This window comes from Xiphias gladius, chromosome 5, assembly GCF_016859285.1.
Source record: "Xiphias gladius isolate SHS-SW01 ecotype Sanya breed wild chromosome 5, ASM1685928v1, whole genome shotgun sequence".
NCBI classification, from domain to species: domain Eukaryota; kingdom Metazoa; phylum Chordata; class Actinopteri; order Istiophoriformes; family Xiphiidae; genus Xiphias; species Xiphias gladius.
The window spans coordinates 1,558,131-1,574,057 of NC_053404.1; the positions used below are offsets into that span (position 1 = coordinate 1,558,131).

Sequence of the window (15,927 nt, forward strand, 5' to 3'; positions counted from 1 at the left end):
TTGACGTAAAGAGTCTGAGAAGCCGGTTCAGAGTAGATCCTCCACGACTGCAGCACAGAAACAACAATAATAACAATAATAACAATAACTGATGAAGAGGAACGCAGTTGGCTGAAGCAGTGTCATTAAGAACAAAGTAGGTTTAGTATGTTGTCTGCATTTAAACATCGGATCATCAGCTGCAAACAACCGGGATAAATCTGACACTGATGTGATTCTAGTCACTGTCCGAACATCCGCACTGTCTGCTCTCGTCAGTGTGGAACTGCGTTCTCCTCGTTTTCCAATTTCTCACAAATATTTTTCACTTTTAAAATGCACACACGTATTTAATCCTATACTATACTTTAATACTGGTTTTAATACTACACAACAGCATGTGGTTATCTTATCTCCCGATTAACAATTTCAAACGGCAAACTTTACTTATGTGATATAGAAAGAGTGTGCAGTAAAAAAGACTCACAATAAGACAATGAAATATAAGAGAATCTTTACAAAGCAAAAATCAATCGAGAAAACTTTTTCTTTCTATATTTCCTTGAGATTTTCTTGTGTTTCACCTCAGTGTGTTTCCCGGAGCCCTGAGGAATACACTGTCTTGACAGAGTTACGACACGTACGCAGGAAGGGTCCGTGCATTCGCAAATGGTGATGGACTGAATGATGGTGATGGACCACCTCTGGTGAATCCTCAAGGGCCTAACGTTCCTTTTCGTTTCCGTTTCGCAAACAAAAGTAAACGTACACGTATCTGACTCGTGCAGTAAAAAGGGAGGTTTAGATAGGGCCAGGTGGTGGAATAAACCTTTTAAAGACGTTTGTTGAATTTTACGGTCCATGGAGTGCTGGCAGAGAACAGGCCAGTAGTTCGGATGAAGAGAGAATGCTTTAAATTCCACGAGATTTAATGGCCTCCGGTCAGGGAATGTTTGGGCATCAGATAATTCGGAGTGTGTCTGTATTCTGGCAGAAAATCCAAACACAGACAAGAAACAAGGAAACCTGATGAACCAAATTTCTGGCTGCATTATTTTGACTACAGCCGGCCAACTTTCGGCAACGAGGCGTGCCTGTTTTTTACGGCGGCCGAGAGATCTCGGCACGTCGCAGCTTCAGAGTTACACACGCAAAAGAGACCAAACACAAGTAAATGAAGAAAACATCTTCGCCGATTTGACGACACATGCGCAGCTTTTAGAAAAAGAAATCTACAAAGAGAGAAAACGCCGCCGAAGACAGAAGCCAGCTGCAAACACAGAAAGCAACGCGTTTCGTTTGCATGTGTTTTCTGAAGCTGCACTGTGTTGAGCTCTCGGCCGCTGTGGTTTTTCCTCAAACTACTCCAAATCCGTTTGATTTGACAACACATCGGTTTTCTGCACTATAATTACGGTTTTTGTTTCGTCCGCGCTCGATGTGAAAGCCAAAATGTCACCGCGATAACTGAACCCAATGATGGGCCCGGCCGAGCTGGGCTGCTACTGACGGCTGCAGATTATGGCATCCCACCCATCTGAGTAACATGTGCTATGAAACACGTTTGAAAACCAGCTCCCCGTGAGGTTTGTTCAGGTCCGTCCAAAAATATTTACATAAAATGTATATCAAATTTAGCATAAATAATGTAATCCAATGTTTAATCTAAACATCATTTTGTTTTCCTATCCTCTACCGCCACTCCCTCCCTTCTGGCTTCACGCACAGTTCCTCTCCCTGCTGCGGCGACACTCAGCCAAATCAAGATTTTTACTTTTACGTGTACGCTACCACCTCTTGGCGGGATCCCAGTTTTGTAACAGATTTGGGAATTTTAGTGTTCGCTCTGATGTCAGACCCTGGATCTGGCGTGTCATGGTATGTCTCCTTTTGTTGCGTCGTTCTACAGCTTCTTGTGTGGGGGGGGGTGACCGGAGTACAACCGTGCAGCAGTCAGTCCCTCGGCGAGCACTTCCTGTGAGGTTGGGGACTCCTCTTGAACTGCTCTCCCTCAGGCAGGCTCCGGCAGGTCCTGACCCAACGAAGCAACTACGCGATTTTAGTGGCCCTACTGTCCACCAAAGATGCGTGCTCGTTCCCATTACCAGTTAGCTCATGGCCATTCCGTGGTTCCTCAGGTGGTGCAGCACAAACGAGGTTTTAGCCTGCAGCTGAAGTTGAGAGAATGCACACACTCGTTCTGAAGCAATCAAACAGGTGAGCTGGCATCAAATCCGACTGCCTTTGACTTCTAGATACGATCGCTGGTAGCGAAACATGAAAACACCCCGAGGAACGTCACTGCTGCTTGGGTGGGGTTCCAGAAAAGACACTTGTTCCTTGTTTCGCTCCACGCAGATACTTGAGGGTTTGCCTGAGATATTTGAGATATCTGCCGCTGAGATTTCTGCTCCGACGACGATACGCCAGAAGAAAAATTCTGGGGCTGCAACTCCGGTCATTTTCTAGTTTCATCTGGTGATGATTTTGTCTGCCAGTTTAACTGTTTATTTATAAAATGTCCCTTTAGAAGTTTGCAGAGATTTTTAAATGTCGTGGTTTGTGCAACAGTCCAAAACCCACAGATATTCTGTTTACAGAGAACAGTAAATATTTGCATTTCAGAAGTTGGAACCGGAAAACGTTGGGCATTTTGTGCATTAAAAAATATCTTAAATGAGTCATTGATTATCATATTTGTTGCATATGTTTTCTGTTATTGACAAATCAATTAATCGCCGACTTGCTTCAGCTCTAGAAAATGTCTTTGTGGAGTTCACAGCAGTGAAAATAAAGCAACTTTCCAAAAACAAGACCTGACACTGTGAAGAAGTGCTTTCACCTCTAATAAAGTCAAAAACCATCTGCATGGACAGACATCACTAGTCGCGACCAAGAAAATGTTTTTTTGTGAGCTGGGTCGAACCGACGATGAAGGCAGTGAGCGATATGTGAAGCTAAGCTGCGCCCGGCAGCCTGGTCTGAAGGCGAGAGTTAACATTGGCAGTCTGGGGAGAAACAGAGCAGAAGCTGGACTGGATCGTGTCTGTATGTTGACTTTTCGTCAGCTTTATTTTTCCCCCTTGAGAACGACTCCGTCACTGCTCTGCCTCTGCATTTTGGCTTTGTCCCATAGTCTCGTACCCACACTACCGCTCCTCTAAACACAGACTTTGATGCTTTTTTTCATGGGGGAATGTTGGGTCTCTGTAAATATAACTATGAGGAGTCCTGGTCTAGACCTGCTCTACGTGAAAAGTGCCCTGAGATAACTTCGGTTTAGACTTGGCGCTATATGAATCAAAGTGAATTGACTTTGGTGACCAGGTAAATATTTTTCACCTTTATTTATATTCAGTCATATATCAGTGTACTGTAAAAACTGAAATTTTAAATTGACAGTGGTTGATGAAGGGTACATGAATATCTGTACAAATATTCCTGGCAGTCCATCCAATATTTGTTGAGATATTTCAGTCTGGACCAAAGACCAGCGTGGTGAGCTCGAAGCAGAGAGCTCACATGGTCTCCATATGGTCTTAGTGTATCTCTTAACAGTTGGGGCATGGAACACCAGCTCATCCAAAGTCAGCGGCCTGTGGGCACGCAGGCGTAAAGCAGGGTGATCGCTGCCGTCGTCCTCGCCACCATCCTCGGGGTTGCACTGCTCCGGTGGAAACTAAGGAAAACACACGGCAGTCCAAACATCTGGGAGGCTTCTGAATGTTCAGCTTGCAGGCAATAGCTCGTGGCAGGTTAGGGAACACCTGGTGCAACAGATGAATTCTCAGTGTTGTGTTTGCTCTTTCAGTCATGACCCGGGTCCACTCCAGAGCTGAGTGGACATATTTACAGAGCCCGTTAGAGGGCAAAACTGTGTGAGGGAACTCAAGTAGTCTTCTGTTGTGAAGGACCTGTCCATGAAGGGTGAGTAAAAATGAGTAAGGTAAGACTTACTGCTGTAGAGTTGGAAAGAAAATTCAATACAGCATGTTTGCTGGAGGCCTTTTTCACAAAAGACTTCTCGGGGAGGCTTTTTACTACGACTGCAACGCCTACCAGTAGTAGTAAATTTACAATATCAAAAATTCCCACATACCAGGATGTCAGAAGTCATCCATACCATACATGCTATACATAATCACATCACCAAAGAAAACTGCATCGGCTCCAACTATTTACAAGACATGCATCTATGGGCCCATGTGTTAAGACAAGCTAACACACAAACCTTAATTTGTGGGCGTTACGTATTTTGGGGCGATAGGAAAACATGTGTAACAGATTATCATTCGAGAAATCTCTTGGGGCTGTGCATAACAACAGTTGAAACATTCTTTAGAATAAAACAGAACCCTATTTAAAAAAACAAACAAAACAGTCTGTATAAAACCATTATTCTTATCTCTAATCTTCAGCCCCCCCGGCTGTAATTCTGGTTGTAACCGGTCTGCTGTGTGCAAGATCGTTTTGCTGTTTGTTCAAGTGCCGGAGCACACCTACGACCCACTCGCACGCACGCAGGCGCACGGTTAAGTTGTGGGTCATTCTAAGGTTACGAAGCCACCGTCCCGACGGTAGCAAGTCTACATTCGTCCACACAATCAAATGTTACACCGACTTTATGAGTAGTGGATAAAGGCCGGTCGCCGTTTGAGGAAACACTGTATTCATGTGAATGGACGAGAAAACAGCAACATTAATGTTAGGTTATCAGCCTCCATGCTAGTTTTAGTTAGCATTAGCAGAAGCCGACCCATTAGCTGGCCCGTGGTGAGCACGGGGCTTGTGCCAAGTCCGTTTTTAATCCTGGTTTAACTACTTCAGCGTAAACATTTTACTTACCGTTTTAGCTCTTCCAAGACATGAAAGGATAATTTGCTGCCGTTTCATCTCTGCTGTTTGGGCTAGAGAGAAAAAAAAAAGCTTGAATTCACTGTGCCACTCGAAGGCCACGGGCCGCTACTGGCAACGTGCTTTTTTTCATGAGTTGAGGCTGCGAATCAATCAACACACCTGAAAGATCGATCTGACAACTTTGATAATTCTGTTTGTTTTTATTGGCTCTCTTACGTGACATACGCCGTCGTGAGGATGGGATCTTCCCAGCGTTCTGTTTCCTGCCTTGGCGGGGCATCGTTCTGGCGCACTCCGGCAGAACGACGCCAATGGCTGTGTGTTGGGTTTTGTTTTATCACATTTCTGTCAAAAATGCAAAAAGATTGAGAGACTCTGGTGTTGATTAATCCATCATTAAATTTGCATGTAAAAAATAGAGCTGCGTATTAGCACAAACCTGAGTATGATCAGTTTTGTATTTTTGAGCGATAGGAGCCATCGGTAATCATTTTCCCATCCCCTTCCGCGTTTCTGTAACCTCTTCTCTTTTTTGCCAGTAGACGGCGCTCGTGGGTTGCCATTTGTTAAATCTCATGCCGCTGTCAGGCGTATCGTAACAACGCCTGGTCCTGACTAACGAACAATTAGAAGCGCATTTTCTGGTTGGGTAGTGGAACATTACACGTAGTGATGGGAATTACGGCTCTTTGGCTCCACTCCCTTCCAAAAGCTGTTTTTTGTGGGGGGGGTTTCCCCCCCCCCCCCCCCCATCTATAAACGCAAATGTCTGTCCTTCACTGACCGACTGACCGATGAAGTTACACCATTGGTCGGCTGAGGGTCAGGCTTTCCCAATTGGCCGGCGCTCTTTCAAAACGAATTGACGTGAACCATGCAGCTCATTCCAAATGTATCACACGCTGGACAGAATATCTCTGCAACAAACTGACCGTGATCTCCTACGCCCTCACACAAGCGCATCCCGTATCAGTTCAATACGGAACGCGTCTTTCAGGTTCCAATTACGGGAGGGTTCTGTCTTTTACTGGACAGGCTGACCCCCATTTATCTGCTTCAGTTTGGGGTGTTCTGCTAGCTCACTGTAATGCTGTTTTTCTCTGGATTTCTTTTTTGGATTTTTCTGGGGTGGTTACACTTGGAAATTAAGCATCTGGGTCAAATTTAGCTTGACAGAGTGAAGAATGGTGGCTTTTTAAAACTCACCTACATTACGGCGCATCACATGTAAATGAAATGGACACAAAAGAGCGGTGGTCTTTTCGATTCTCAATTGAAATGCTTGGCCGAAAACCTCTAAGTGCGGTTTTCGGTGCTACTAAATCAAAGAGGACTGGGGTTTTTTGTCGGATGCACGAATCACCGTGCCACCTACGAGCCCAACGAGCGTTCTCTCCGTTTTAGGCCCCTTCCCTTTTTTTCACTCACCATCCCACGTGTTGTAGTTTGCACCGGTCCAAAGTGTGGATGAAGCATGACGCGCTAGGAGTGAGTGTGCTGCTTGACCTTTCTCGGAGTGAAATTTTTACTGTTTTGAGTGAGAGGGCCTTACTCTTAACTTCATATTCCCATGTGTGTAATCAAAGTATAATTCAATGTATGAATCAAACCAGTTGGGAGTTTCTGTGGAGCCGGGTGACCCGTTACAGCTTGCTTCTTTTGTCTTCATATAAACAGGGGGAACGCGGGGAGTGAGTGAAAAAGCCCCCGAAGACCGGCAGTGTATATATTTCGATGAGGATCCCTCCCCCCTCCTCACGTACAGTTACACAAGAGTGCAACGTAAAACCTAAGCTACAGCCGAGCTGCTGCCTTTGAAATCGGATTTGCTCTATCAGCATGCAAAGTGGACGTTGTTGGACACAAGGTAAATACGGAGCACAGTGGCGACGTGCTACATCTGCTGCATCTACGTCCCCCAAGCATTTAGGGCACGATGCTGACCTGAGGACAATTACAATAAAGAGGATCGGAGACCCTGAGAAACACCAGATAATAGTAATAGTGTCCTCTGTCGTCCTATTGGAGAGATGCTCACGGGGACACTCGCTGTAGCACTGGTGTCCTTCGACTTTGAGCGGGACCGTGGGGTTTGAATGACAATCTTTTATTATGAGGCCTCTAGTTGAACGACGTAACTCCTTCGAATTGGTTCATTAGGACCAGCAATTCAGCATGAATGCAGATAACAACCACGAGAGAGGATTCATACCAGAATCCTGTTCTTCACAACACTGTAGTTGCAAAATGAAGTGTGTATGCAGGGGTTTTGTATCTAGGAATACTCTGCCCGTCTGAAAGGGCAAAACAGATGTTATCTGTCACCGTGAACAACAGCGCAATCTAAAGTCCTCTCGGGTCACCGGGGGGCATGGGGATGAGGGGCGTGTGCTGTGCAAGTGTGAGCCTGCCTCTCGAATGCGTCCCGAGCCGGAGCGGAGACGGGGAACGAGACGTCGATGTGCAGCGGGAGACGGAGCCGTGGGCGCAGTCGGGATGAAGCTGGCCCTCGTGTGTTTGTGCGTCCTGCACGTGGCCCTCGTCGGCGCCGGACTCTTCGCCCGCGACGGGGCACGAGCGCCTCAGAGCACAGGTGGGTTGAGACGGCCCCGTCGCTTGTGCGGTTGGTCCGGCTCATTGATCACCGTCCCTCTCGTTCTCGTCGCATTACGACGATCGACACGGTCTTTCGCGAAACTTTACCTACACCACGTCGCGGACGACATGAAATGATGAATAGGTCTATGACAGAGGTCCCCCGTGGACTCACGGGAAGAGCCCCGCGCAGCATTTGTCTCTGGACAGTGAGAGGAAATGTGACGCTGCCGTTTCCTATAGGGAAGAAGAAAAAGTCAATATATATATTAAAGCGGTTACATATAGACTGTGGCTGCGCAGAACGAACTATATCGTGACAGCGAACGTTAATGTGCTTATGCGACCTTATAACAGCCAGGTGTTAATTGCGCGTGGAATGTAAAATTTTGATCTGTGAGCGTGCGAGCCGCCGTTTAGCAGGACCTGATATTTTGTTGGGGGACTGCGATGTGACGGGACTGCACCTGGACTGCTTGGTCCGAGTGAGCAAATGAAGATGCCTGGAATTCGGAGAGTCTCGAAAACGGGGGCCGAAGGAATTCGTGAACTAAAACGGACGGACTCGGTGTGAGGACGGAATTCAGGAGAGTTTCAGGTTTACTTTGTCTTCAAAGATGAATTGATCTGCTCTAAAAAAAAAACAAAAAAACAGAACCCAAAAGCTTTGGTTATATTTGAAAACGGACATGCTGAACAGTTGATGGCGAAATACACCCGCGAAGCTTGGAGCAGCCTCGGTGCCATGCACTGCTCATTCTTCTGGGTTTTCAGGTGAGGGGACTGTCGTCACCACGGATCCGCCGCGGTTCCAGTTCCTGGACGGACTGCATGCCCCTGGTCCCAGACTGGGAACCAGGGCAGCTGTTTCGCCAGGCGGGAGGCTGGACCTTGGCAGGGTTCTGCGGTGTCTTCGTAAGGAGGGATGCATAGAAATGAACTTATCAGTGTGTACTAAGATAAGAGGGCAACCTCTGAGGTATTCCGGGTGTGATGCAAGAAAACACATATTTACACACCGATGAGATACTGATGATTCATTTTGACATTTCCATGTCCGCAGAACCTCTCTCTTCACTGAAAGCTTAGTGCATCTTTCAAGTCAGTCCATACATTTGATAATCAACTAGTGATAGGTCATTTTTTTAAAGAGCGTCTGTGACAATGAAGTGACCTGATATTATACATGTCCCCCCCCCCTTTTTTTCCCACTCCTAATTATGAATAAAAAGCTCTGCACCCGTTCGGGACTGGTGGATTTGAACTCTTTCCAGAATCACTTCAGTGTCCACATCTGTATAACATGTTATTTATTAGAATGACATACAATGTAAATAAGGATTTAAAGTAGAAAACGATTTAAAAACATTGGCCCACTTCACTTGAAATTGTAATTAGTGTCGAATTGAATGTCTGTTTGACAAGATACAGAAAAAGCCAGGGGGGGCGCGGCTGCGGCTCTTTGCCTGCTCCTGTGCGGCCCCGGGGCTCCTCTATCGATGGTCTCGGTTGCGTTTTTTTTTTACATTTTAAAATGTACAGCTGACAAAGCAAAACGCATTTGAATATTTGAAAATGCTGCAAATACATTTGCCAATATTTTTAGAAGAGAAAATAATTTTGTCATCATGTGATTGATCAGGCATGTAGCTGCTCTGGCCCAGACGTAAAACACACTTGCGCGGACGCAGGCGTTTGTTGGTTGTTAGACGACCGATTTGTTTCCACTTCTCACTGCATTTTCCATCAAGAGCACCTGGTTCTTAGGTGAACTTGATGAACAGCCTCCCAGTGATCTGCGTCTCCACTGCACTATGAGACGGCCTTCATGAGGAAACACGATTTCCCATTTTTTTTTGAACTTATGAACCCAGTGAAGCTGTTTCTGGCGGAGAAACACAAGGACAACCCTGAGCCACATGACCCCCAGTGGAGTTCAGATTTAGGGTTTCCGGTCAACACGCCGCATCACCCGAACAAACCCAACCTAGAACTGCGAGGGAAGTTAGAAATGCAGCTCGTCCTGGTGCAAAGTGTTTTCATGTTTGTCGGCAAACCCGAGCTGCTCCAGAGCCACCTCCGGAAGGGAGCGTCGCATGCTGTGCAACATCTGCGGAGGGGTTTTTAGGACAGATTCTGCAGCCTGAAGCAGAAAGGGCCACAGATCACATTCCTCATCGACCCCTTCACTGCTGAGTCAGATTCTTTGAAAGCCCCTTTTAGTGGCAGATGAAGCCGCGTCCCGGTCGGAGATGATGGAACTTTCTGAGTGTAGTGAGTGAGAGTTGTTATAACCAGAAGGTCCTGGTTACTTTATTCTCTTGATGAGGGATGTGCGTGTGTAGGGGAGTGTGACATCGGTGGAAGAGTTAGCGAGTGGTAACGTTGCACATGTGACTGACCAGGAAAGATAGACAGGAGTAGGAACCGATGACGTGAGAAGATACATCATGTCAGTGAGACAGACATCTACAGACATTACACTGAGGATGACAGACTTCAGTGTGTTTTGAGAGAAGGAACCAAGAGAAGGAAGCAACAGGAGTCTGTGAATCGAAACAAGTGTAGTCCAGACATCGCTCCGTTTATACGGACACGCGTGAAAGACTCGCTTGGAGTGGCTGAGGCCAAACCAGACCTGAAACGGACTGTGGAAAACGGAGACTGCCGGGTGTCCCGCCGACTAAACCGAGACAAGAAGCGACCTGTGAAGACTGTCTGCCTGAAAACAGGCTGTATTATGGCACCAGGCCTGTAAGGCGCTGTTGCTGTTGTAGCGTGGGCATGCACGTGTTGTGCGGCTCTTCGCAGTGGTGTGTGGGTTCTCTTGGCTCTTCACGCCGGACTGGTTGGCCATCCCTGAGAGAGAGAGAGAGCAAGTTTTCAGTTCTTATAACTCAGAGTAATGATCATTAGTTAAGCAATTTGTATAACCCAACTTTTTGAGTTACACTTTAGTTCCTAAGTTTAACCAACTTGAAATTTATTGCAGAGTAGACACACGTTGTTCCAGATGCCCACGCCTCTAGATTTAGTGGCAATGGATACACACCCAGTGAAATCACTTTGGTCACCACCCTATGTACTTAATATACAGTTAGGTGCATAAGTATTTGGACAGGGACACAATTTTTGTAATTTTACCTCTGTACGCCACCACAATGGATTTGAAATGAAGCCATCAAGATGTGATTGAAGTGTAGACTTTCAATTTTAATTCAAGAGGTTTAACAGAAATATAATTTTAACCGTTTAGAATTACAGCCATTTTCATACGTAGTCCCTCATTTCCAGAGGCTCAAAAGTCATTGGACAAACCAACATAATTATAAGGATTATTTTTAATACTTGGATGAAAATCCAACGACTGGCTGAAGTCTGGAACCCATGGATGTCACCAAATGCTGAGTTTGCTCCCTTTTTAGATGCTTTGCCAGGCCTTTACTGCAGCCGCCTTCAGTTGCGGCTTGTCTGTGGGTCCTTCTGCCCTAGGTTGTGTCCTCTGAGCAGACAGTTTAGCCCTGTACACTTCAGAATTCATCCTGCTACTTCTATCAGCAGTCACACCATCAATAAACACCAGGGACCCAGTTCCATTGGCAGCCATACAGGCCCATGCCACAACACTGCCTCCATCATGTCTGACAGATGATGCGGTGGCTTTGGATCAAGCCGTTCCTTTCCTTCTCCAGACTCTTCTCTTCCCATCATTCTGGTACAAGTTCATCTCGGTTTCATCTGTAGAAAGGATCTTGTTCCAGAACTGGGCAGATTTTTTTAGATGATTTCTGGCAAAGTTCTAATCTGGCCTTCCTGTTGTTGAGTGTCACCATTGGTTTTCACCTTGTTGTAAACTCTCGGTATTTACATCCGTGAAGGCGTCTGTTGATTGTAGACTTTGACAATGACACACCTGCCTCCTCCAGAGTCTTCTTGATCTGCCCAGATGTTGTGAAGGGGGTTTACTTCACCAAGGAAAGAATTCTGTGATCGTCCACTTCAGTTGTCTTTCGTGGTCTTCCAGGCCTTTTGGTGTTGCTGAGCTCTCCAGTTCATTCCTTCTTTTTAAGAATGAACCAAATAGTTAATTTGGCCACTTCTAAAGTTTCTGCCATCTGGCTGACAGGTTTGTTTTCTTCTTTCAGCCTAATGACGGCCTCCCTCCCTCGCTTGCTTCGACACCTCTTTGGACCGCCTATTGAGAGTTCCCATGAATAGCTACCAAATGCTAGTTCAACACTTGGAATCAACTCCAGACCTTTTATCTGCTTCATTTGTCCTGAAAAATTACTTTTGAGCCCCCAAAAATGAGGGACTATGTATAAAAATGGCTATAAAACAGTTAATGTGATATTTCTGTGGTGGTGTACAGAGGAAAACATTACGTGAAATTTTGTTCCTGTGCAAACACTAATGCACCTAACTGTAAATTGTATTTCCAAGTGCTTAAATGCTGCAGAGCCTGGTCGGTACATAAAAATTAACTCATTAAAAATTGTAAAATAATACATGTTACATATACTTTGAGTTTGGTAGAAAACAGGAGAGGGATGACTGGGGGGTCCTGCTTTCTGATGTATCACTTCTTCTGAGTATTTATGCAATATATCTTTTTAATGAGACAGTTTTAAGTACGTGATCAATTACTGCATAACATTAGCAGTGATAACAACTCTTACCCTCAGTGGCCGAATGCGCTAGAATTACAGTCAGATTAATCCAAGCAGCCCCGAAAAACTTTTTAATTTAAAGGGTTTAAATGCAAACCCTAAAACGTCAGGCAGCTCCCATGTTTGATAGGTATCACATGATCTGGAAGGAGGCCCTGTGCTCCGCGTAGCACGGCCCAGCTGGCATCCATTGTTCCAGACAGGCATCTTTTGATAATTTAAGAATTTGGTTTACTATATGATTAGTGGTTAGAAAGCAGTGCTGGTCTGAGGTTGAACAGTATTGGGTGTTATTTGATATGTAGGTCTCGGGACCCTCTCAGAGAGGGGAATCTTCTGGTGGTTCAGTTCTTGGGTTTGTAGTGCCTGAAATCTCATGTTTGTCTCGGAGGCTGAATTGACATGTAACCAAAATGTAAACGTTCTTTTTTTAATCTTAATTATCAATGGGTAATGGCCTAAGTCTGCCCTGCATGCATTGGTTGGTGTTTTTCTTCGAACGGTAAATACGGACCTACAGAATTCTGCATGCAGGGCCTCTGTCGGATGCTTGTCCCATCTAGTGTAGACCTGATGACTGAGTCGACCCGGGACTTCGCTACCACGAAGGGCGATTGGTTGGATTACGCAGTCAAACATTTCAGTCCAAATTCTGACCGGTATGTCACAGGGCCACCGTTCAAACCATTCCGAGCAAAAAGCGTTATAATACTACGTAAGTCCAACTGAACCATTTTTAATGAAATATTTACTTAATATGGCGCTTAAACGCTTTGCTGGACTCTGGCCACAGCTATTATCTTGTCCGTCACAGTGTTTCCTGCAGTTGTGATTGCTGTAGCTGCCACTCCACGGAGATCTCCAGTTGACCCAAAGTTTAACCACTTCAAAAGAACTTCCACAGGTTCTCACAGCCGCCGTCTCTGGCTGGTGATTCGTGGCAGCCATAAAGTGATAATGTAGGCTGCCAATTGCAATCGACTCGGCATTTATCGTCCTGTATGTTCACGCACTTTATTACTTGTGTGGTATGAATTACATTGCTGTTACATTTTCAGTAAAATTTCAAATATGTGACCTTTTCTATTATGCCCACAGTTTTACAGGGGACAACATGTCAGTCTTTTGAACACTGAAAGATCGTTTTCATTTGCACCGCTTCATGGAGCAAACATCAGCTTGTTTCATTTGATGTTTGGGTTTCATTGTGTTATGATCTTGACGTAACAGGATTTTATTGTATAGTGATTTGAATACAATTACAGTGTGGTATTATGATGCTACAGACTAATAGTGTGCCTGTATGGTGAACTAGCCCCAGTTTGTGCCTCATGTGTATTAGATTACACATTACATTCAAGCAGTGGTGAAAGTAACTAAGCACATGTACTCAAGTAGTGTGCTTAGGTACAATATTGAGGTACTTTAATGCAGTATTAACACTTAATGCTGCTTTGTACTTTCACTCTGCACACTGACCAAACTACTTGTGTACTTTTACCTCCGTACTATTTTGAATGCAGGACTTTTACTTTTTAAAACAGAGTAAACACCGTCGGAAATTACAGAGTATTTTTTACACTAAGGCCTAACCACTTTTACTGCAATAGGCACAGAGCGAAACAGCGGTTTTCCCTAAAACCCCAGGAGGTTGTTAAATTACCCTTAAGACTTTCCTTAATGTATTTTCAGAGTCTTTAAAGTCTCTTATGACCATCTGGACGCAAAGATGCTTAAGGTTGCTGCATGGTAAAAAAATTATTCTAACCCTTTTTTCTAGTTCCGCCATTGTTTCCCAAGTCAAACAAAGATGATAGCTAGAAATGGCACAAGTCCGCATTCATTCTGTACAACGTGAAACACAATTTAAAAGTTATATTATCATATATATTTGTCTTACATTCTTTTTACATTGTATGTAAACATAATCACAACTCAGAAGGTGGGCTAAAAAATTTTTTTTTTTTTTTTTTACTATGCAACAAACGTTTTGTTTTTTTTTCAATCCAGACACTTAGAGGAGTATTTGAGGACTGTGAAAATACGTAGAGAACAGCGGAAAGGTTTGTTCGACAACCCTCTTGAATGTATAATGATAATACATGAGAGGTAAAAACAGGGGCTAATGGTGACTGAAGGTTAGACACAGAGCAATCTCTGGCAGAGACGTCCTGCAGCATTTTTACCTAAACACATAGTCTTCACATTGTTCCATCAGGATCTTCGAACCAAGGCAGACAGAGACCGCTGTTCGCGAGGAGAGGACAGCACGTACGGCAGAGCGTGCCGGTAAGCTGGAGATCTACTGTTTGTCTTCCATTGTTCATGTGCACGAGGAAAACAAGGGCTCAAATGCTGATAAATGGTACCCCCTTCACTAAATGTGCCTCTCTGGACCCAGAATGGATCCAAGAAGCTTAGCGTTTGTGGCTTTCAATAAACATGGCTTAAACTTGTTGTGGAGAGAAAAAGGTGAGACTATAGCTGACGTTGATGCTCTCTCCTTCTGTTCTCCCCACCTTCCAGAAGCCCAGAGCGGTCCCTGTGCCTCCAAGTGGCCTCAGTCCTTCTTCTAGAGTGACACCCAAACCTGTGAAGCCTAAGTGCTCTCAGCTTACACAAAGCTGTCTACCCCAGTCTGGCTGCTGTGACCCATATTCCACGTGCCACTGCCGCTTCTTCAATGCGATTTGCTTCTGCCGAAGAACAAACTCGAAATATGAGAAGAAAACATAAAATATTGCCGCAAGCGGCAACGAGCAGGTTGGGAGCATTTGGAAGCTCGTTTCTTATTCAATTTTTTTAAATGAAACGCGGTTTTCATGAATGCAAGCTGAAATAATGAAGCAGAGTCAGCTCAAGAACTTGAAGAGTTAGTATTAAGGCCAGGTGAAGTAAGGCAGAGGTGGGGGTTTGAACCCCCAACCGTTGGATTGAGTTCCTGGCAAAGTCAGTGTTAAGCGCATGTGTGCATGAGCAAACAATATGAAAGTGTGTAATTCCTCAAAGTTGTTGACTTCCAGGTGAAATTATGAATTGAATGTAGTGAACAGTTCAGATGCTTAGATTAATTGTATACTTTTTTAGCAGAATTTGATATGATATTTTAAATGGAGAGTATTTCTTAGACGTGTGTAGTCGTCCGTATTCATTCATGTGTTCTTTTAAAATCGAGTCTGCTCTTAAACATTTAACAAATGAAATGATATGCAAATTGAAGTAAAAACCAACATGAAGTGTCTCAGTCAGCCTCCAGAACAGCTTCAGGGCTCCTCATCCCTGATCCTCCAAGTCTCTGGACTGTACTGGAGGGACGAGCACCAGTCTTCCAAAAGAATTCCTCCCTCGTGTGGTGTTTTGACGACGGCGGTGGAGAGCGCTGTCCACCGCGTCGGCACAAAATCTCCCATTGGTGTTCAGTTGCGTTGATATCTGGTGACTGTGAAGGCCACAGAACGCGATTCGCATCATTCTCATACTCATCAAACCACTCAGTGACCCGCCGTGCCCTCTGGACGGGGGCACCGTCATGCTGCTTCTCCACTCATTTTCAGGTTTTGCCTTTAATTTGTCACTTGTCTGCATCTGTATTTATTGATGAATTTATTTAGTTGTTAATGTTTTTGCATGGTCCTGATTTTTTAAACAAATTACAGGTCATTTTGGTTTTAAATGATGTTTTTTTAAATGTATGTGTAACCATCCGCATCATGCATTCATTTGAAATTGAGCCTTGTCTCAAACATTTATCAAAGGAGGAGTGTGGTTTATATATAGATCAAAAAAACCAGTAACTGCTTCTCATGTCGTTATTCTGATTGTGACA

The 15,927-nt window shown here is 44.7% G+C and overlaps 1 protein-coding gene across 1 annotated transcript; it reads left to right on the forward strand.

The window, feature by feature from the left end:
• The first annotated feature begins 7,332 nt into the window (after nucleotides 1-7,332).
• Nucleotides 7,333-15,658, forward strand: LOC120790085 (agouti-related protein-like). The gene is made up of 3 exons (XM_040127367.1): nucleotides 7,333-7,429; nucleotides 14,320-14,390; nucleotides 14,628-15,658. The coding sequence occupies exons 1-3, from the start codon at nucleotides 7,333-7,335 to the stop codon at nucleotides 14,835-14,837; spliced, it is 378 nt and encodes a 125-aa protein (XP_039983301.1). The 3' UTR covers nucleotides 14,838-15,658.
• Nucleotides 15,659-15,927: the final 269 nt, after the last annotated feature.

Coding starts and splice junctions, on each gene's coding strand:
- LOC120790085 (XM_040127367.1), top strand. CDS start 7,333: ATGAAGCTGGCCCTCGTGTGTTTGTGCGTCCTGCACGTGGCCCTCGTC. Junction 7,430..14,319: donor ACGAGCGCCTCAGAGCACAG/GTGGGTTGAGAC, acceptor TTGTTCCATCAG/GATCTTCGAACCAAGGCAGA. Junction 14,391..14,627: donor ACGTACGGCAGAGCGTGCCG/GTAAGCTGGAGA, acceptor CCCACCTTCCAG/AAGCCCAGAGCGGTCCCTGT.